The following is a 21,785-nucleotide window of genomic DNA, read 5'->3' as shown; positions in this document are numbered from 1 at the left end:
AAGTCCTTGGCTTTAGTATGATAGCTTCCAAGTTGAACCTGATGAGCCTGACCTCCTTGTATTAATGTTTCCATACGCTGGATTGGAATAACTTGTGCAACCAGTGGGATATGTCAGAAGTGACCAGAAATGAGTGGGCTGCCATGTTGTGAGGACACTCACAGCCTGTGAAGAGGTCTAATGATGAGGAAGTGAGGCCTCCAGCCAACAGCCAGTGTTAACTTGCCAACCATGTGAGAAGTTACCTTGGAAGGAGATCCTCCAGCAGCCCCTCTCATGAGAGAGGTCAAGCCAGAGCTAACCTGCTAAACTCCCAAATTCCTGAACCACAGAAACTGTGAGATAATGGTTATTGTTTTAAGCCATTATGTTTTGAGGCCATATGTTATACAGGAATTGAAAACTAATACAGATAGTATGAAGGCTTCTTTCATCAACTGCCTGAGGTTGGTGGTGTCTTCAGTCATTTATATAGATCTATTTGTTTCTGGATAATATTACAGCTATTTAAAGACATTTTGTGGCTCTATTTAGGTACAGCTACATTTGCCTTTATATGTTTTGAATACCCAGTAAGTAACTTGAAAATATTTCCTGATATTGGAGGGAGGGGCATTGCTGAATTTCAGAAAGTTAAGGCTAGTAAGAGCTATGACTAATATAATACATCTTGTTGGATACTGTGAATGCTTTTCATTTAATTCTGTAGGTAAAGGGCTTACAATCTGAAGGAAGGCCAGTGTTTTAAGTCTTCTTACTCTAACGTGAATGAATTCATTAGACATATTTATATTTTTTAAAAAAAGAGGAAGCAAAATAAAATAAGGGGGCAAAATAAGCAAAGCCAACTTAAGAATTTTTTAAGGGCCAAATCCAGTTATCTTGGCTCTGTATGTGTGTACCTACCTAAAATTCTAATCTCTGTATCTGTGAGTCTCCAGTTTTTCAACCCAAGCTTGACGAGTTGTGGGACCTCCTCCAAATGTTTCAACAGGCTGCTCAGGCTGCCTTGCACATCACAGCCCCAGGGCAGCATCAGTGCAGTGAGCTGTTCTAGCACGTTCATCCTGTCAACTGGAAGAAACAAAGAGCAGTTCAGGGACTGGATGGTCTCAAAACTGAGGAAGAACGAAGGGATGTTAGGGAAGGAATGATCTTTATGTTTGGTGGCTCTGCAGCCTACTCAATCTGTAATGAGAATCTACTTAATTTTTGGTTATTTTTTGGAAAGTATTCAAGCATATACAAACATTATGCAGAAGAATATAATGAAACTATATATACTAATAAGACACCTTTCAAAAACATTAAATCATGGGCAATCTTGCTTAATCCTGACCTAATTCCTCCTGTATTATTCTAAAGCAAATCATGGACAGTATGAATCAGTTCTTTCCATTTTTTTCTAATCACATATCACTATCACACCTAAAAAATCATATCACCAATTCCTTAAGCAAATTTGTCTTGCACATCGGCTACTCTTGACAGTTGCCTCTTCAAAGGAGGAAAGCAGGTGGGATCCCGCCTCAAAGTGCAGTGAGCATATGTAAACTGATGACTTAAAAGACATGGGTCTGTGTTCCTTAAGGGCAGTGTAAGAAAGGCCTAAATGATTTTCCTAAGGAGGGTGCATCTAGTAAGGCACACATGGGTATAGAAGACCTCAGGACCCAGGCTATGTATTTCGACTACCCAGTATACATATTCAGGTATCTGATTTTGGCTGAATTGTCATTCTTACTCAGTTCATGAAGAGCTTCATTTCCATCTTTTTCCAGGTAATTTTCTGATAAATCAAGAATGCTCAGTTTGACCAAATTGTGAAGATTCTGAGCTGGGGAAAAAAAGTAATCCAAAATAAAAAGATTTTCAGGTAAATATAAATGTATTTTGAAGTATCCTTAGAATAATTCTGAGTTCTTATCTTCTCTGCTAATGGTAGTGCAAACCATAACTTGCCTTGGTTATTTTAATTATTTCCAAAGGCACTGGCATAGGTGTAACCCCCAAATCCCATGGTTATGACCAAATGGGCAAATAGTCATTGGTCCTAGGTTCTGATTAATAAATTCCAGGTCACGTAGAACCTAAAGCAGCATGGGATGTAGTTGTTATGTCATCATGGAAAAATCACTTGGCCTCAGTGTCTTCCTCTATAGAATGAGGTAGTTGGACCAGATAAAATGTAAAGTTGCTTCAATTATAAAATGCCGTTAATCATGCAGGAGAAACAGGAACAACAACAACAACAAAAATGAAATGAGCTGGTTTTGTGTACCTCAACTTAGATGATTTTATTGACATAATAGTTAAGATATTAATAATAAAAACATAGTAAAAAAGTGGATGAGAAAAAAAGAAAACAAATAGCAAAATGGCAGATTCAAATTTATCCATATCAACAATTACATTAAATCTTAATGGACTAAACACTCCAATTAAAAGGCAGAGATAATCAGATATTCAGAACTTTTTTTAAAGCAAGACCCAGTTTTATGCTATGTACAAAAGACGTATTTGAATGACAAAGACACAAATATGTTGAGGTAATGGAAAACTATTTTGCATGCAAACATTAATTATATAATAGTACCAGTCTAGCTAAGAATTGCTTAGTTCTTTTCTTCACATATTATCACTCTTGCTTAATCTAGCTGAAGTTTTTTCTGTCAGGGCTAGAAAAATCTCCTTTTTAAAAAAATCAGACAAGTTTTTCATGAACATGTACTCTTGTTATAATATTGGCTATTATTATTTTTAATCAATCATATGAGCCCTTTTCTTAAAGTATCTTCTGGGTTTTGTGCTCTACAATAAAAAACCTGCTGAACTTCTCTTTAAAAGAGTACGTTTGCTATTTCCAGTTCTAAGCCTGTCTCTCCCCATCAGTAAGTAGAGAAATAAAGGCATGTGCTCATTGTTCTCATATTCCCAGTACTTATCCAGCCTTTTTCAACTGTGGGTTTCTCTAGCTGTAACTTTTTATTAGTATACAAATGGCCTCCTTAGTTATCTTTAGAGACTCCCAGCAGTTATATAGTTTAACTTTAAAAAGATTATACCACTGTTTTCCAAAATCTAAATTTTAAAATATGTCTGAATTACACATGTATAGTTTATCCAGAAATATGTAGTTAGTTTCCCCATAGTTGATATGCATCCCTTTGGGAACTCAGAAGGCTCAATTATCATATCATGCACATTAACTTCATCTTAACAGGGCAGTGGGTAGGAATTAGAAGCCTGAGATCATTTAAGAAAATCTTTATCTCTCACTTCTCAATCATTTATCCATTCATTTAAATGTTTATTAGGCAGTAAATTATATGACCGGTTGTGTGGCAAGTTTCAAGCACCTATTTCTTATTTTCTTCCTTTTCACTTTCTCTAAAAATTACATCTTCAATTATTCTGAAATTCTCCCCTATTATCCATCAATAGTTGATTTAATTCTAATATGGAGAAAAATCATTAAAAACAATCTGCTTATTATCAAGAAGTTTTTATTATCTTTTCCAGTTTTCCTTAAAATTAAATTTCCATTTGAGACATTTAGTGTGAATTAGTATAATAGTATCACATGTTCTGTTATACTGTCCTCATTCAGTTAATGGAAGCAACAGTTACCTAGGATTTTCACTGCATTTGCAGACAAGCAGCAGGAGACTAATTGAATTTCTTCAAGGTCACAGGGTTCACTTGACAGAGACTTGACTATGTAATCCATTCCCTCTCCAATGTCAGACAAGTGGGTCAAACGAAATAAACACATTTTCTTCAGGTTTTTCAGGCCTTCAGCTGAAAAGAGATAGAAAGGAATGCATTAGGATACCAAGTTAATTCGATTTAAGCATAGATTAATGAACTGAAAAGAAAGCAAAGAATAATTGTGCAGAGACCTTCCCATGTTCTTCCTGCAGCGACTTTAAGTTACAAAGAATCAACAAGAGCTTTTTTTCTTTCAACTCTCGCTTTCCAGTCTCTTGGACCACACAAAAATCACTTATATGGAGGTTATTCTCTTAGTAGCATGAGAAACACTGTAGTAAATTTGTAGTCTTTTTAATGGGCATCAATGTATACTCTTACCGTAATTCTTTACATGAATGAAGTCTTCTAGAGCACTCTCCTTTCAATCTTCTCAAAAATCTTAAACAGCGGGGGGGCTGAGTTCAGGTGGGTAGATAGGGACTTGGCTCCTTGGAGTGCTTCTAGTGCAACTGTCTACAGCCTCAAAAGCCTTGCCTGGACTCATGATATGGGGCCTGCCTGAAGCTTTAGAATGAAGACCACATCCACTGCAGCATGTTTAACCAGAAGAAAGATTTACCTTATATCAACAGTATAATTGGAAACATTCTAAAATATCCCCCATTCTTAGGTCTAAAGCTAATGTGCAGTTTAGGATTGGTTAGGCCTCACTTTGTGTCATTAAAATACTGTCTTATCTTGATGGTACTGTAGCCTACGGGAAAGAAATATATGATTTTAATGACCAGGCACAGTGGCTCACACCTGTAATCCCAGCACTATGGGAGGCAGTGATAGGCGAATCACCTGAGGTCAGGAGTTCAAGACCAGCCTGTCCAACATGGCGGAACCCCATCTCTACTAAAAATACAAAAATTAGCTGGGCGTGATGGTGCACACCTGTAATCTCAGCTACTTCGGAGGTTGAGGCATTAGAATCGCTTGAACCCAGGAGGCAGAGGTTGCAGTGAGCCGACATCTCACCACTGCACTCCAGCCTGGGCGACAGAGCGAGACTCCATCTCAAAGAAAAGAAAAGAAAAGAAATAAAATATATGATTCTAATAATATCAATCTTGCAGAGCTTTCGGGAAGGTTGCAGATAATGTACGTAACATATTTAATGTGGTGCCTGGCACATAGTAAGTGCTCAATAAATGTTCATTGTTGTCATGGGAGTATATACCGGTTAAAGGTTGTGAGCATGAGCTTTGCAGTCAGTTCCTGGATCCCCTACTTAATAATTATAAACTTGGGCAAGTTATTCAATCTTTTAGCTGAAGCGTTAGGGATCATTATATCTATGTACTAGGACTGTTGTGGGGATTCAATGGAATGAGGTATATAAAACTGCCGAGGCTAGTGTCTAATCTATAGCAGAGTAACTCTTTAATAAAGAGTAAATTATTACTGATATAATTAGACTGGTTTAGTCAAGTTCACATTTTGATTCCTTAATAGCAGAAGCAGGCTATCCTAGAGAGGTACTTTTTGACCTCTTTCTACCAGTTGGTAAGATCTTGAGCAAGTCAATAAGCTATTTTAGGTTCTAGTGGAGTTTTCTGTGAAATGAATGAGTTGAATTAGATGCTCTCAATCCCCTTCCAGCTCTGATTTTCTGTGTCATTTATACACATGCAATAAATGTTTATTGAACACTGAATTAATTTGATTATTCTCACGTAGGCCATATAAGGAAAAGAAGTCAGCCATGTTTTGCTTTTGTTTTTGTTTTTGTTTCAAGATGGAGTCTCTCTCTGTCGCCTAGGCTGGAGTGCAGTGGAGCAATCTCGGCTCACTACAACCTCCTCCTCCTGAGTTCAAGTGATTATCCTTCCTCAGCCTCCCAAGTAGCTGGCATTACAGGTGCATACCACCATGCCCAGCTAATTTTTGTATTTTTAGTAGAGACGGGGTTTCACCATGTTGGCCAGGCTGCTCTCGAACTCCTGAATTCAGGTGATCCATCCGCCTTGGCCTCCCAGAGTGCTGGAATTACAGGTGTGATCCACCATGCCCAGGCTTCAGCCATGTTTTGCTTATAGGCTAGAGTTGTCTTTCGGCAGGAAGCAGAATAAGAAAGAACAAGATGAAGGGAAGAGAGGAGTATTTTAGTGAGGACTCAAGTAGGGAAAAAAAGAGCCCCCCCAAAAAAAAAAAATCCAACACACGAGAAAACAGGGACATTCAAGGAAAGCAGCTTTAACAGGAATCCTCCCTGGCCTGGAGGGCCTGGTTCCCTGTGGTAAGCCATGTGTTCTGCTTGTGTTACTGAAGTTTCCTTTTCCTTTTCATTTTTTTGACTGCGGAAACACAACCTGCAGTGTAGAATGAAAGCATGCTTCCCCCAAAGTTTTCTTGATTCACATTGTTTCCTGTGTCCTATTTCATTTATGAATTTTTTTAACTATGAAACCATAGTATAAACTTTAAAATATTGTTTCTATGCAATTATGAAACTATACTATAAACTTTAAAATATTGTTTCTATGCATTAAATAAAAACGTAGCCAATGAGCCAGGGAGACGGAAGTTAAAAACACGTCAGGGGCTCTCTTCCCAAAAGGGTTACCATCTGGTGTTGTACAATTTGAATAAAATGATGCTGAAGGATTGTAATGGCAGTAGGGAAAATGTCTAGGGAAACCGATGTAGCCACAAGTACATAAAAACATCCTTGCCTTGTGCAGACACAGCCAGTGTCAGAGCCTGAAGTTAACTCCTCTTATTATCAAACTTACATTGATACAAATATGAGAACAGAAATCTGACCTAGTTTTATAGCATCTTCTTCATTCATCTTTATGTTATCCATTATGAGCTTTGTAAGGTTCTTCAAGTTACCCAAGCTGTCAGTCAGACCACCTGTCAAAAGAAAAAAGATTGGACTCTTTCAGCAGATATTTGCTATTTACTATGTCATTTACTATTACTGTCATTTTTGTTACCAATCAAAAGATTTTAATGATCATCATGAGCCAAAAATGCTCATGAAATAGACATAAAAATATACTTTTTATAAGAGATGGGCATTGTACTTCACCGTAAGCATGTTCTCCAAATAATAGACTAGATACCAATTTCCCAGATAACAGGGAAAAAAATTTCTTTTTTTTTTTTTTTTTTTTTGAGACAGTCTTGCTCTGTCGCCCAGGCTAGAGTGCAGTGGCGCAATCTCAGCTCACTGCCAGCTCCACCTCCCGGGTTCACACCATTCTCCTGCCTCAGCCTTCAAAGTAGCTGGGACTACAGGCACCTGCCACCACGCCCGGCTAATTTTTTTTGTATTTTTAGTAGAGACGGGGTTTCACCGTGTTAGCCAGGATGGTCTCAATCTCCTGACCTCGTGATCCATCTGCCTCGGCCTCCCAAAGTGCTGGGATTACAGGCGTGAGCCACTGCGCCCGGCCGATAACAGGGAAATTTCTAAACACTTGGAAATTAAACAACACATTTTAAAATAATCATGCATTAAAGAAGAAGTCTCATGGAAACTTTGATAATATTTTGAAAAATATAAAAATAAAAACAAAACTTCAAAATCTGCATCTCTCTCCTCACAAAGGAGTGAAAAGAAAAAAAAAATCTGCAGCTAACACAGTGCTTACAGGGACATTTACAGCATTGCATACTTATATTAGAAATGAGGAAAGGCCTCAAATCAACAACCTAGGCATAGAAAGGCCTCAAATCAACAACCTAGGCATACTACTTAAGAAATTACAGAAAAGAGAGCAAAATAAATGAAAGAAGAAAGAAAATAATAAAGATAAGGGTGCAAATCAAAATTATTATGCCTTTATTATACAAATTAAAAACAGAGGAAAGGTCTCACTATGTTGCCCAGGCTGGTCTCGGACTCCTGAGCACAAGTGATCCTTTGGCCTCAGCCTCCCAAAGTGCTAGGATTACAGGCGTGAGCCACCATGCCCAGCCCAGAAATCAAAATTATAAACAGGTAAACAATAGAAAAAAATCAATGAAGCTAAAAGTTGGATCTTTGAAAAGATCAATAAAATTAAAAAATTTCTACCAAGACTGACAAAGAAAAAGAAGACAAAAATTACCAATATCAGAAACAAAAAAGGGGATATCACTACACACACCACAGATATTAAAAGGACAATTAGAGAATAATATAAACAAATCTATGCACATAAATTTGACAACATATATGAAATTGCCCAATTTTTTGAAAACCACAAACTACCAACACTCATGTGATACAGAGTAGGTAACCGGAATAACCTTATAGCTATTAAAGAAATTGAATTTGTTATCTAAAATTTCCCAGAAAAGACATCTGTAGGCACAGATATGTTCACTTGCAAATTCTGCCACACATTTTCATTTTTTTCCTTCTATCAACTGTCTTCATATCTACCACACATTTAAAGAAGAAATAACACCAATTCTACACAGTCATTTCCAGAAAATAGAAGTACAAAGAATAATTCCCAACTCATTTTATGAAGCCATCATTAACTTGATATGAAAACCAGAAAAAGACATAGAAGAAAAAATTTTAGGCCAGGCACAGTGGCTCACTCCTATAATCCCCGTGCTTTGGGGGGCAGAGGTAGGAGGATCACTTGAGGCCAGGAGTTTGAGACCAGCCTGGGCAATATATCCAGACCCTATCCCTACAAAATATTTTTTAAATTACCCAGGTGTGGTGGCAGGTGTGAGTAATCCTGGCTACTCAGGAGGCTGAGGCAAGAGAATCGCTTGAGCCCAGGAGATCAGGATTGCAATGAAGTGTGATGACACCACTGCACTCCAGCCTTGGTGACAGAATGAGACAATGTCTTTAATGAAAGAAAGAGAGAGAGAATAGAGAAAGAAAGGAGGGAGGGAAGGAGGGAAAAGAAAAGAAAGAAAATTGAGGCTGGGCGAGGTGGCTCACACCTGTAATCCCAGCACTTTGGGAGGGTGAGGCAGGCGAATCACGAGGTCAGGAGTTTGACACCAGCCTGGCCAACATGGTGAAACCCCGTCTCTACTAAAAATACAAAAAATCAGCTGGGTGTAGTGGCAGGCGCCTGTAATCCCAGCTACTCCAGAGGCTGAGGCAGGAGAATCGCTTGAACCCAGGAGGCAGAGGTTGCAGTGAGCTGAGATCGCACCACTGCACTCCAGCCCTGGTGACAGAGTGAGACCCCATCTCGAAAAGAAAGAAAGAAAATTAAACTTTAGACCAATATCATTCATGAATACAGAATCAAAAATCTTCAACAAAATAGAAAATGGAATTCAGTCGTGCATAAAAGAATATTACGGCAGGCGTGGTAGCTCACACTTGTAATCCCAGCACTTTGGGAGGCCGAGGCAGGTGGATCACAAGGTCAGGAGTTTGAGACCAGCCTGGCCAACGTAGTGAAACCCCGTCTCTACTAAAAATACAAAAATTAGCTGGATGTGGTGGCGCGCCTGTAGTCCCAGCTACTTGGGAGGCTGAGGCAGGAGAATTGCTTGAACCCGGGAGGCGGCGGTTGCAGTGAGCCGAGATCGCATCACTGCACTCAGCCTGGTGACACAGCAAGATTCCATCTCAAAAAAAAGAATATTACACCACCTCCAAATGGGCTTCATATAGGGAATGCAGTATGCTCAATATTTGGAAATCAATCCATATAATTCATTATATTGGCAGTCTAAAAGAAAAACTACATGATCCCATAAATTGATGCAGAAAACACATGTGACATAATCCAACATCCAGGCTAGGTGGCTCACGCCTGTAATCCCAGCACTTTGGGAGGCCCAGGCGGGAAAATCTCTTGAGCACAGGAGTCCGAGACCAGCCTGGGCAACATAGCGAGAACTCGTCTCTACAAAAAATTTAAAAATTAACCAGATGTGATAGTTCACACTTATGGTCCCAGCTAGTCAGGAGGCTGAGGTGGGTGGATCTGTTGAGCCCAGGAAGTCAAGGCTACAGTGAGCTATGATCATGCCACTGCACTCCAGCCTGGGTGACAGAACAAGACCCTGCCTCAAAAATAATCTAAAAATAATTTAATAAAAACAATCCAACATCCATCCATGTAAAATGACATGATCATATAAATGGATACAGAAAACACCTTTAGCACAATCCAACATCTATTCATGACCAAAAAAAAAAAAAAACTTCTCAGCAACTTGATAAAAGACACCTACAAGAAAACTACATTTAACATTATACTTAAAGGTGAAAGTCTGAATGCTTTCTCCCTAAGGTCAGGAACAAGGCAAGATGTTAATTCATGTCACTATTCAACATTGTACTACAAGTCCTAGTTAGTGAAATAAGGCAAAAAAATAAAATAAAAGGAATACAGATTGGAAGGGAAGAATTTAAAATCATTCTTTTCAAAGATAACATGATTGTCTATGATAAAAATGTCAAGGAATCTACAACACCCCCTTCTGCAAACCCCACAAAAAAAACCCTTCTAAAACTGGCTGGGTGCAGTGGCTCATACATATAATCCTAGCAGTTTGCGAGACTGATGGGGAGGATCACTTGAGCCCAGGAGTTCAAGACTGGCCTTGGCAACATAGAGAGACCTCCTCTCTACAAAAAAGAAGGAGGAGGAGGAGGAGGAGAGGGAGAGAGGGGGAGAGGGAAGGAGAGGGGAAGGGAGAGGAAGGAGGAGGAGGAGGAGAAGGAGGAGGAAGAGGAGAAGGAGAATGAGAAGAGAAAAAATTAGTGAGGTAGCGAGGTGTGGTGGCACATGTCAGTGGTCCCAGCTACTTAGGAGGCTGAGCATTATGTAGAAAATGGGATTATAGGCCGGGCACGGTGGCTCACGCCTGTAATCCCAGCAATTTGGGTAGCCGAGGTGGGTGGATCACTTGAAGTCTGGAGTTCGAGGCCAGCCTGGTCAACATGGTGAAACCCTGTCTCTATTAAAAAATACAAAAATTAGCCAGGCGTGTTATTGGGCGCCTGTAATCCCAGCTACTCAGGAGGTTGAGGTAAGAGAATCACTTGAACCTGGGAGGCAGAGGTTGCAGTAAGCTGAGATCACACCACTGCACCCCAGCCTGGGCGACACAGTGAGACTCCTTCTCAAAAAAAAAAAAAAAACAGATGAATAGAGGTCATTATGGTAAGTGAAATAAGCCAGGCACAGAAAGACAGACATCACGTTTTCTTACTTATTTGTAGGATCTAAAAATCAAAACAATAGAACTCATGGAGAGTAGAAGGATGGTTACCAGAGGCTGGGAAGGGTAGTAGGGAGGAGGTGGAAATGGTTAATGGATACAAAAAAATACTTAGAAGGGATAAATAAGATCTAGTATTTGATAGCACAACATAGTATCTAAGTCAAAATAAGTTAATTGTATATTTAAAATAACTAACAGTACAATTGGATTGTTCTTAACACAAAACATAAATGGTTGAAGGGATGGATACCCCATTTTCCATGATGTGATTATTACACATTGCATGCCTGGATCAAAGCATCTCATGTACCCCATAAATATATATACCAACTATGTATCCACAAAAATGAAAAACAGAAAAAATTTACCTTATAGGGTTAAGACATCTAAATGAGTTGATACACGAAATTTGCTTCAATAATACCTGTATGTGTTCAATAATGTTGGCTGTCGTTATGTATACCTTTAAAAGATCAACAGGTTGGGGCCAGGTGTGGTGGCTCACACCTGTAATCCCAGCACTCTGGGAGGCCGAGGCGGGTGGATCACGTGAGGTTGGGAGTTTGAAACCAGCCTGGCCAACATGGTGAAACCCCATCTGTACTAAAAATACAAAAATTAGCCAGGTGTGGTGGCGCACGCCTGTAATCCCAGCTACTTGGGATTCTGAGGCCGGAGACTTGCTTGAATCCAGGAGGTGGAGGTTGCAGTGAGCCAAGATTGTGCCACTGCACTCCAGCCTGGGCGACAGAGTGAGACCCTGTCTCAAAAAAATAATAATTAAATAAAGTAAATACTTTTTTTAAATGGCAAACATTAAAAAAGAATTCTAAACACCATATAGGCCAAATTCAGCACATAGGTGATCACTTTACAAGATCAGTATAAAAGAATAGTTGTCATGAGTAGATGGTGAGCTTCCTGACACAGAAGGTAGTCTAATACAGTCTTCGTGACACCCAGAATCTTACAGAAGGGATTCCCTCATTAGGGAGGAGGTTTCAAAGATTATCTGTATAAAAAATTCTAGAATCTTAAAATGATAGGAAATTTCTCTGTAGGGTGACAAGCAAGGCAGAGCTGGGTGGGAAATTGCTTGTATTTGAAAACTAACCCCAGACTGCTACAGTTAAGTACAGCAAGATTCCTGCTTCCCATGGCTTCACACCACATAGCAGTTCCTGCTCTGGGCAACCAGGCTGGCCTACACAGGTAGGGCAGACATTCTCCTTTAGTGTTATTTGGAATTTGGGGAAGTATCCCCGTTACCCAGAAAGATTGCCCTCGCATATCTGTGTCTGAAGTCTAAAATCTGAAATTTCATCATGTTAGACAATATTCCCCAAATCTTCTGTCATTCATTCTTCTTTTTCTTTTCTTTTTGGAGATAGGGTCTTGCTGTGTTGCCCAGGCACGGATATGATCATATCTTGCTGCAGCCTGAAAATTCCTGGGCTCAAGTGATCCTCCCACCTCATCCTCTAGAGTATCTGGGATTACAGGCATGCACCATCACGCCCAAATGATTAATTTTTGTTGGAGACAGGGTCTTCCTATTGTGTCCAGGCTGATCTCAAGTAATCCTCCTGCCTTGGCCTCCCAAAGTGTTGGAATTACAGGTGTGAGTCACCTGGCCTGGCCCCAACCAAGTAAACAACAGTTAGGGTGGGAACGGAGCTGAGTATCTTCTACAATTTCCCAGATGAGAATCTTGTAACACAATTAGCTCCTAGCTCCTGCAGGTGATTAATTTACAGGTTGGATTTCCTCCAAGACTTGAAGTAGGGCAGGGTGCCACTTGGCAGGGAAGGACTGGGTATTGGGTAGAGATGGGGGTGCTCGCAGGAGAAGGATTTGCTGAAGACAAGCTTAACCTGCATATATATTTTTTTTAATTTTTTTTTTTTTTTTTGAGACAGAGTTTCACTCTTGTTGCCCAGGCTGGAGTGCAGTGGCGTGATCTTGGCCCACCGCAACCTCCACCTCCCAGGTTCAAGTGATTCTCCTGCCTTAGCCTCCCAAGTAGCTGGGACTACAGGCATGTGCCACCACGCCTGGCTAATTTTGTATTTTTAGTAGAGATGGGGTTTCTCCATGTTGGTCAGGCTGGTCTTGAACTCCCAACCTCAGGTGACCCACCTGCCTCAGCCTCCCAATATATTTTTTTAGTATATTTACATTTTTAATAAAAATAGTTTTAATATATTTAAACACATACATATATGTATCTATGTATGTATGTGTATATATATCTTTCCAATCAGACTACAGCTCTGGGAATCTTCCCTATGGCTCCCCAATCTAACAGCTTTCCCCCAACATAGACCTCTCTCCACAGCCCTTCTACCTTCCTTTCAAGTCCTGACACCTGGTAGAAACTGCTAGAAAATTTAAAACAAAACTAATAAAAATGAAATCATGTCTTTTGCAGCAACATTGATGGAACCGGAGGCCATTATCTTAGGTGAAATAACTCAGAAACGGAAAATCAAATACCATATATACTCACTTACAAGCGGGAGCTAAATAATGTGTACACATGGAGATAGAAAGCAGAATAGACGTGGAGACTTGGAAAGGTGGGAGGGTGACTGGGAGGCAAGGGATGAGAAATAATCTGATAACGGTGGTTACACTAAAAGCACAGATTTCATCACCACCACGAAATATATCAATATAACAAAACTGTACTTGTACTCCCTATATCTATAAAAATAAATAATAAATAATAAAGCAAAACTATATATCTAACATTTTCACAGTATTCCTGGCTAATATTTCCAGACAGTCTTGATTATAGCTGTAAACTAAAAATCCTAAGCCCCCCACCAACTGAATGCATCCCCTCTGGGCTAAGGGGACCCCAGAAAAAAACCTTAAACTCAGTTCCTGGCCATGACAGGATGGGAGGTCAAACACACATCATTATACTCCCTCTCTTGTATGGTTTGAACACAACTCATCAGCATTACTGTTGACATAGAGATCATAAGACTAACAGAACAGACTTTTTGTGGCAATAAATTACCAAGTTATAAAGAGGACATAAGACCATGCCAGGCAAAGGCTAAGTCATTCAGCTCTACGCTTAAGGAATAAACTGTCCTAGGCTGGGCGTGGTGGCTCACGCCTGTAATCCCAACAGTTTGGAAGGTGGAGACAGTAGAACTGCTTGATCCCAGGAGTTCAAGACCAGCCTGGGAAACATAGTGAGACCTCATCTCTCCAAAAAAAATCAAACAATGAGGATCAACTGAGCCCAGGAGGTTGAGGCTGCAATGAGCTGTGATCGCACCACTGCACTCCCACCTGGGTGACAGAGCAAGACCCAACCTCGAAAAAAAAAAAAAATTTAAAAAGAATAAACTGTGTCGTAACTGCCACAGATTTTTCTTCTTTGGTAGCTAAACAAGCATTGGTCTCAAGATAAGCAATATTGATAGTTGTGAATATTAAACAATTCGCAACTCATCCAGCTCACAAATGCTAACAATCCCTGTTCCATCTGCCATAACTACAGCTTTGATTGGAGAAGAGAGTGATTTCAGTAACTTTCTCCGGATCAGAGGACCACCAACCACAGACTGGTTCTGGCTGGTTTACACAGATTGCATACCTGCTTACCTTTGTGCTCTGAAAAGAACTTCTGAAGTATAGGCCTAATTGTAATACATTTAAATCATTTAAAGGGGTGTACAATCTTTTGGTTTCCCTGGGCCACATTGGAAGAAGAATTGTCTTGGGCTACACATAAAATACACTAATGCTAATGATAGCTGATGAGCTAAAAAAAAAAAAATTTTTGCAAAAAAAACCTCATAATTTTTTTTAAAAGTTTATGAATTTGTGCTGGGCCACATTCAAAGCCGTCTTGGGCTACGTGCAGCCGACGGACTGCAGGTTGGATAAGCTTGATTTAAATGCTAAATCTCCACCCCAAAGTGAACATGGGTTGTATGTTACATGCATGTTTATTCAATATGCATGTATCAAGACCACCTTCATGAATATTCATAGCTCCTCCTGTAATCTGTTGAATATGTATGTTTAGCCAACCCATTCAACATAAAGCGTCTACCCCAACCCCTCCTTCAAGGTGCCTGTCTCTGGTCTTGGTTGGAGGCATGTTTCTCAGCCTGTGGGATGGCCACCTTGCAGGCTGTAACCCTTTAGAAGAAATAAAGTCTCCTCTCTCCTTTTCCAAATTTATACACTGTTATTTTTTTTTAAGTGAACAAAGCACAAACCACTGATATTTACAATACCCGGCAGCCGTTGATTCTGTAGGTCATGAATACTCAAGGTTTTCAGGTTTGTTACAGATGTGATGTGCCTCTCATCTTCTATGGTGAGGGGACTGGCTTCCACCATGAGAGAATAAATGTTCTTACAGGTGCTGAGGACCAAACTGAGGCTTCCAGCCACACCAGCACATCTCTTTATTTGCAGCCTGAGGCTTATGGCAGAGCTGAATATTTTCCCCAGATATCTGATATCTTGCTTATTCAACTTGCTGAAATCCCGGAGTGTGACCTCCAGAGTCCTGAATTCCTGCTTCCAGTTGAAGAACAAAGATACAGCCCTGCTGGGAATGTAGGTTTCTGGGGCCTCTTCCATGTGGATTCCACCTGTGTCTTCTGCAGCCTTTTCCCATGAAGCCATAGCTCCCCCATAAAAGTCCAGTTTAATGAAGTCCAGAGCACTTGCACAATTGGGCAAATGTTCAAAGAAGTCAAATAAGTAATCGGGGATGTTCCCTGAGTTGATATATAAGCTTTTACCTTGAAAGAAAGCTTCAAATTCTTGGCTCAGGGCTGATTTGGATGTACTCTCTTGATATAAATGGATGCCACACTCTACAAAGGAATTGATGTTTATGGCTTTCAGAATTTCTTGCTCAGTGGTGTTTTTCACACTTTGCAAAGATTCCTGTCTCCAGAGAGGCCTCTTGGCGATGGAAAGTCCGAGAAGGCAGCCGTGTTGATACACTGCTGCGAGGTGCTTCATAACAGCCCTGGTGGCTTCCACAGATGACCCACAGGTGTACCGGAGCAGGCTGCTATAAGTGGATGTAATGTCCGAAATGGAAACCATTTTCTGCAAGTAACCATTCCCCTTGGTCACCTCCTCTGGCTCATGAGACGTCAATAAACTGCTGAGTCTTCGTCCTGCTGTGTACTCCTGGAATGACTTGTGAAAGAATTTGTACTTTGGCTTGAACCTTTGAGCTGTATATTTACAGAGGAGCCCAGTTGTCAGCAGGACATCCTCATTCACGCTGGACACATCCTGCAGTTCGAAATCAAACTTCTGGGAGAACACACCCTCCAGAGCTAGGTCTCCACAGTGGTCCAGGCTCCGAATGAAGTCACTTGCAGCCACACCTTTATGTTTGTGTTTGTTTTTCTGTATCAACAGATCATAGAAGGTATGGAACAGCGTTGTTTGTGTGTGAGAATGGAACTCACTTTCACCCATCTGGATTGCACAAGTGATGACCACAAAGAGAGGGGTCTTCATGAGATTCCTCAAGCACCTGGATTTCTGAATTTGGAGCAACAAGCCTTCAGCAAGCTCCTTGATCAGCACTTCTCTGATGAGAGCCTGGGCGCTGTCTTCTGTCATATCCCCCACCTCAGCAGTCAGGGCACCAAACTGCCGTATGTGCCTCAGGCACTCAGTGGTGGTGGTGACGATGACCATGTTCTTGAAGCGGTGGTTTTCCTTTATCAGGGCTTCGATTTCTGGGCAGTTCTCGGGCTTGAATTCATTGTAGCCATCAAGAAGGAAAAGAACCCTCTGCCGTAGCTTCAGCAGCATGGCCATGAATGTCTGCTTCCTGATTGTGCCAGGTATATCCAGGAGTTGATCACAGAGGGTTTCAAAAAGTCCACCCTGGGCCCTGCTGAGACGGAGGAAGAAGACGAATTTGAACTTGGTCAGAGCCTTGCACTTTCCGGAGCCCCAGAGCATGGCAATTCGCTGCAGCAGAGTGGACTTCCCTTTGCCAGATTCCCCTTCAATGATGCAGGGGCTCTGAAGAACCTGCAGGAGGCCATTCAGGGTCAGCTGCTCCACACGGTGATGGTGTTGGTCCTTCCTCCACAGGACAGGTTCTGTGAAGGTGCTTTTCAAGTTAAAAATAATGTCAATATCTTCACCAAGGGGATAAAAGTTCAGAAAAGATGGGGTACGGTACAAGTCCTTTAAATCCTGAGCCAAATCGTCCAAGTCTCCTTCTGATGTCTGATGAAAAAGACCTATTAGAGAAGAGGTGATGTTAAAGAGGACCCAATTCTGTGTCTCCTCAAAACCTAGAGTTCAGGAGGATGAACGGGGGGGTGAGGCTGAGAATCTGCCATTGGTGAATGTAATGTCCTTTCCCAGTTCTGAGCTGGCACAAAGGGTTCTGTCTGCTCCCCCTTTCCCCAGCATCCTTTACCCCACTCCCCTTTTTGCTTTCTGTTTCCTCCTTTCCACAACCAAATCTTATAGCAGCTGGTTGGAAAAGGGAGGAGCTTGTGTTTGGGTTAAAGAAAGTAAAGAATTTGGCAGAGAAAGATGGTTAGGGATAATTGTCAGCATAGTAGGCCTTCACTCTGAGTAAAATCTGTCATGACCTTATTTACTAATTAAAAAAATAAAAACAATATTTTATGAAACATAGAATCATGGTTCTGTGTCAGTCAGGCTGTCTTTACCAGGAGGCCTGGACATGGAGTAGGTAGTCAGCTGGGCCTCTCTCCCATAGGTAGATCTCATCCAACCAGGGAATGCTGAGAACCACTGCTGCACTGGAAACTTAACTAGTGCACTTATTCTCCAGTTTTATCTTGCAGTGAGACTATACTAAATCATTTATTTCCTGGCCTTGGGGTTATTTGTTTGGCTTCACCATCAATTGATCTACTATGAGTTTTTCCTAAAATCATCTAAGCTTTTCCTTAGCAGGAATCAAAGGCCACTGCCAGGTGATATGAAGAGAAGGAAAAGCAGAGGCTCTGCCATGGGGAAGATGGATCTTTGTTGTGGTCTATTCTACTTGCAGAAACAGATGCAAAACTAACTGATACTTACTTTGTCCATTCAAGTCCTGAAATAGAGGATAGTTCCACTCCTCAAGGGATTTAAGAAAGAAGTTACAGGACTCTGAACCCTTTTTCAAAATCATGTGAATGATCCCTCTAGCAGCATCCTGCTCCACCTTCTCGCAGCAAATGATGTTTACTTCTTCGCGATTCAGAACATTCCATACAAATAGGTCATCTGTGATTTGCTTTATAACAGTCATTCCCATTCTTTGAATAAGGGCTCGGCTATTGTCCTTTATGAAATTCACTGAGGAGATGGGGAGAAATATACATATTTATTTACTTATATAAAATGTGCATATCCGGCCGGGCACGGTGGCTCACGCCTGTAATCCCAGCACTTTGGGAGGCCGAGGCGGGCGGATCACGAGGTCAGGAGATCGAGACCATCCTGGCTAACACAGTGAAACCCTGTCTCTACTAAAAATACAAAAAATTAGCCGGGCGTGGTGGCGGGCGCCTGTAGTCCCAGCTACTCGGGAGGCTGAGGCAGGAGAATGGCGTGAACCCAGGAGGCGGAGCTTGCAGTGAGCTGAGATAGCGCCACTGCACTCCGGCCTGGGCGAAAGAGCGAGACTCCGTCTAAAAAAAAAAAATTAAATATGCATATCAGCATCTGTCTCCAGAGCATTAGGGCCATGCATTTTTTTCCTGTGGGCATCTCCTGAGTTATGGAGATGCCAAATGCCTGAATTCCAGGCCTTCAAGAAATGCTCTGCCAAGCGTTTTTTTTTTTTTTGAGACGGAGCCTTGCTGTGTCACCCAGGCTGGAGTGCAGTGACGCGATCTCGGCTCACTGCAAGCTCTGCCTTCTGGGTTCAAGCAATTCTCCTGCCTCAGCCTCCTGAGTAGCTGGGATTACAGGCACGCACCACCACACCCAGCTAATTTTTGTATTATTTGTAGAGACGGGGTTCCACCATTTTGGTCAGACTGGTCTCGAACTCCTGACCTTGTGATCCACCTGCCTTGGCCTCCCAAAGTGCTGGGATTACAGGCGTGAGCCACCGTGCCCGGCCTCTGCAAAGCATTTCTAACCCCAGAGTTATTGATGAGCAAGATGGTTTTGCTTTGGTGAAGAAGTAAGGTGAGTTATCTTGTCCCTCTGATATAAAGCATTCCCCAGTGAGGTCGTAGTTGTAAGACCGTTAGCTTTAGAATAATGGCAATGGCCTAGGATCTGCCTCTTGCTACCATCTGTGTGACCTTGGCAAGTCACTAAGCCTCTTTGAGTCTATTTCAATTACGTGCTGCTGGCCGGGCGCGGTGGCTCACACCTGTAATCCCAGCACTTTGGGAGGCCAAGGCGGGCGGATCACCAGAGGTCGGGAGTTCGAGACCAGCCTGACCAACATGGAGAAACCTTGTCTCTACTAAAAATGCAAAATTAGCCAGGCGTGGTGGTGCATGCCTGTAGTGTCAGCTACTCAGGAGGCTGAGGCAGGAGAATTGCTTGAACCTCGGAGGTGGAGGTTGCGGTGAGCCGAGATGGTGCCATTGCACTCCAGCCCGGGCAACAAGAGCAAAACTCTATCTCAAAAAAAAAAAAAAAAAAGTATGTGCTGCTAAATGTTTCACAAACTGGCCCTGGCCCTCTGGGAGTAAAGGCCCTAATTTGTAGCATTCACCAATCCCCATGGTATAAATATTCCTACCATGGCGTATTTCAAGCTAACAGCGTATGTTAACTGGCTAACAAAAATCCTGAAAATTCAATAATCAGGTTTCACATCACAGTAACAACCAGCTCCAGCACACTGGGGATTCCTCATCTGTACAATGGTGTCAAGAGCATTATTTAACTTAGGAAGTTGTTACAATAATTCATGTATAGTATCTCATACAAAGTAATAACTCAATATATGTTAGCTACTATTTTTAGCCTTTATTCAGGTGTCACCAGACAAAGAGCACATTGTATCTCCCACAGACTTTGGTCTTTTCTGAAGAGTATCACATCAAAACACTGGTTTTTATCCAATGTAAGCTCTCTGGCCTGGTCTTGAGGGTAGCTGTGTCCTTTTTGTGTCTGACTCTGCAAGGTCTAATTCTGAAACGTAGACCACACCGTACCCAGGCACTGTACCCACGCTATGTTTGTGACAGCTTGGAGAAATGTCTTCCTGGTTTTTAACTCTCAGACACCGTCTGCACTAGATTTCTTCCTGGGCTAGGCTGCTCCTGGTTTTTTTTTTTTTTTTTTCAGACGAAGTTTCGCTGTTGCTGCCCAGGCTGGAGTGCAATGGCGCGATCTCAGCTCACCGCAACCTCTGCCTGCCAGGTTCAAGCAATTCCCCTGCCTCAGCCTCCCAAGCAGCTGGGATTACAGGCATGCGCCACCACACCCAGCTAATTTTGTATTTTTAGTAGAGATGAGATTTCTCTATGTTGGTCAGGCTGGTCTCGAACTCCCGACCTCAGGTGATCTGCCCGTCTCAGCCTCCCAAAGTGCTAGGATTACAGGCGTGAGCCACCGCACCTGGCCGCTCCTGGTTTTCAAACCTGTGTTGACTGATCAGAGAGGGAATGCACTCCTCTCAAAGACCCCAGAACCTCTCTGGCCTGAAATGCACCATCAATCACTCCAAGCACCAGGACCCCACCCCAGCTGTCCTTTCTCACCATTGCAGAGCTCTACTGCTGACCTCAGCTGGAATATTCCCTGTCTACATGTCCTGCAAGAGAGTCCCATCTCTCTCCTTCTGGGGTCTCATTGGTTCTCTAGCTTCCACATCATCCCTATGGAAGTAACCTCTAAGTCTGTGTCCCATTGTGATCTTCAGTTTAGAGCTAAAGAAATACAGCCTCAGCCAGGCGCAGTGGCTCACACCTGTAATCCCAGCACTTTGGAAGGCTGAGGTGGGCGGATTATCTGAGGTCGGGAGTTCGAGACTAGCCTGACCAACATGGAGAAACCCTGTCTCTACTAAAAATACAAAATTAGCCAGGCGTGGTGGCACATGCCTGTAATCCCAGCTACTCGGGAGGCTGAGGCAGGCGAATCACTTGAACCTGGGAAGCAGAGGTTGCGGTGAGCCCAGATGGCGCCATTGCACTCCAGCCTGGGCAACAAGAGCAAAACTCCGTCTCAAAAAAAAAAAAAAAAGAAATACAGCCTCAGAAAGGCTTAGAGACCCACACACACACAAGTTCACAGCCTAGCCTTCCTAAGACTACCTTTCTTCACCTATAAAATGAAGACACGTTATTTAAAATACTCTAATTATTTAAAAGACTCATTATATTGAATAAGTCACATAACTCTCATACCCAAAAATGTCTTAAAATTGGAAAAGTGGCTAGCTGTGGTGGCTCACACCTGTAATCCCAGCATTTTGGGAGGCCGAGGCGGGTGGATCACGAGGTCAGGAGATCGAGATCATCCTGGCTAATATGGTGAAACCTCGTCTCTACTAAAAATACAAAAAATTAGCTGGGCATGGTGGCACATGCCTGTGGTCCCAGCTACTCAGGAGGCTGAGGCAGAAGCATCGCTTGAACCCAGGAGGTGGAGGTTGCAGTGAGCCAAGATCACACCACTGCACTCCAGCCTGGGCTACAGAGCGAGACCCCGTCTCACAAAAAAAAAAATTAAAAAAATATATATATATGAACAGCAAGATATTATTTTACTATGTTATATCTCCTTGTATGTAGACCATCATACTCCTTCCTTATCAAGTAATTAGGTGGAAAAAATGCTGCTCATTTATTCATTAATTATTCATTCTTTTCAGAATATCTCTTTGTCTAGACCAATGCTTTTCAATAGAACTTTCTGTG

At 41.8% G+C, this 21,785-nt stretch overlaps 1 protein-coding gene across 3 annotated transcripts in view; it reads right to left on the bottom strand.

The window, feature by feature from the left end:
- NLRC4 (NLR family CARD domain containing 4) overlaps positions 1-21,785 on the bottom strand; it is a 42,114-nt gene that overhangs the window by 11,564 nt on the left and 8,765 nt on the right. For all 3 annotated transcript variants that reach the window (XM_063696195.1, XM_004029072.5, XM_004029071.5), the window contains exons 3-8: positions 17,989-18,249; positions 15,177-17,171; positions 6,526-6,618; positions 3,631-3,801; positions 1,745-1,837; positions 907-1,074 (exon numbers count right to left, since the gene is read on the bottom strand). In XM_063696195.1, the coding sequence (XP_063552265.1) occupies positions 907-1,074; positions 1,745-1,837; positions 3,631-3,801; positions 6,526-6,618; positions 15,177-17,171; positions 17,989-18,249 (2,781 nt within the window). The remainder of the gene's footprint in view (positions 1-906; positions 1,075-1,744; positions 1,838-3,630; positions 3,802-6,525; positions 6,619-15,176; positions 17,172-17,988; positions 18,250-21,785) is intronic.

Source organism: Gorilla gorilla, chromosome 12 (assembly GCF_029281585.2).
Source record: "Gorilla gorilla gorilla isolate KB3781 chromosome 12, NHGRI_mGorGor1-v2.1_pri, whole genome shotgun sequence".
In the NCBI taxonomy this organism is placed as follows: domain Eukaryota; kingdom Metazoa; phylum Chordata; class Mammalia; order Primates; family Hominidae; genus Gorilla; species Gorilla gorilla.
The sequence above is the reverse complement of the archived record's forward strand: the minus strand, read 5'-3'. Positions and strand labels throughout refer to the sequence as shown.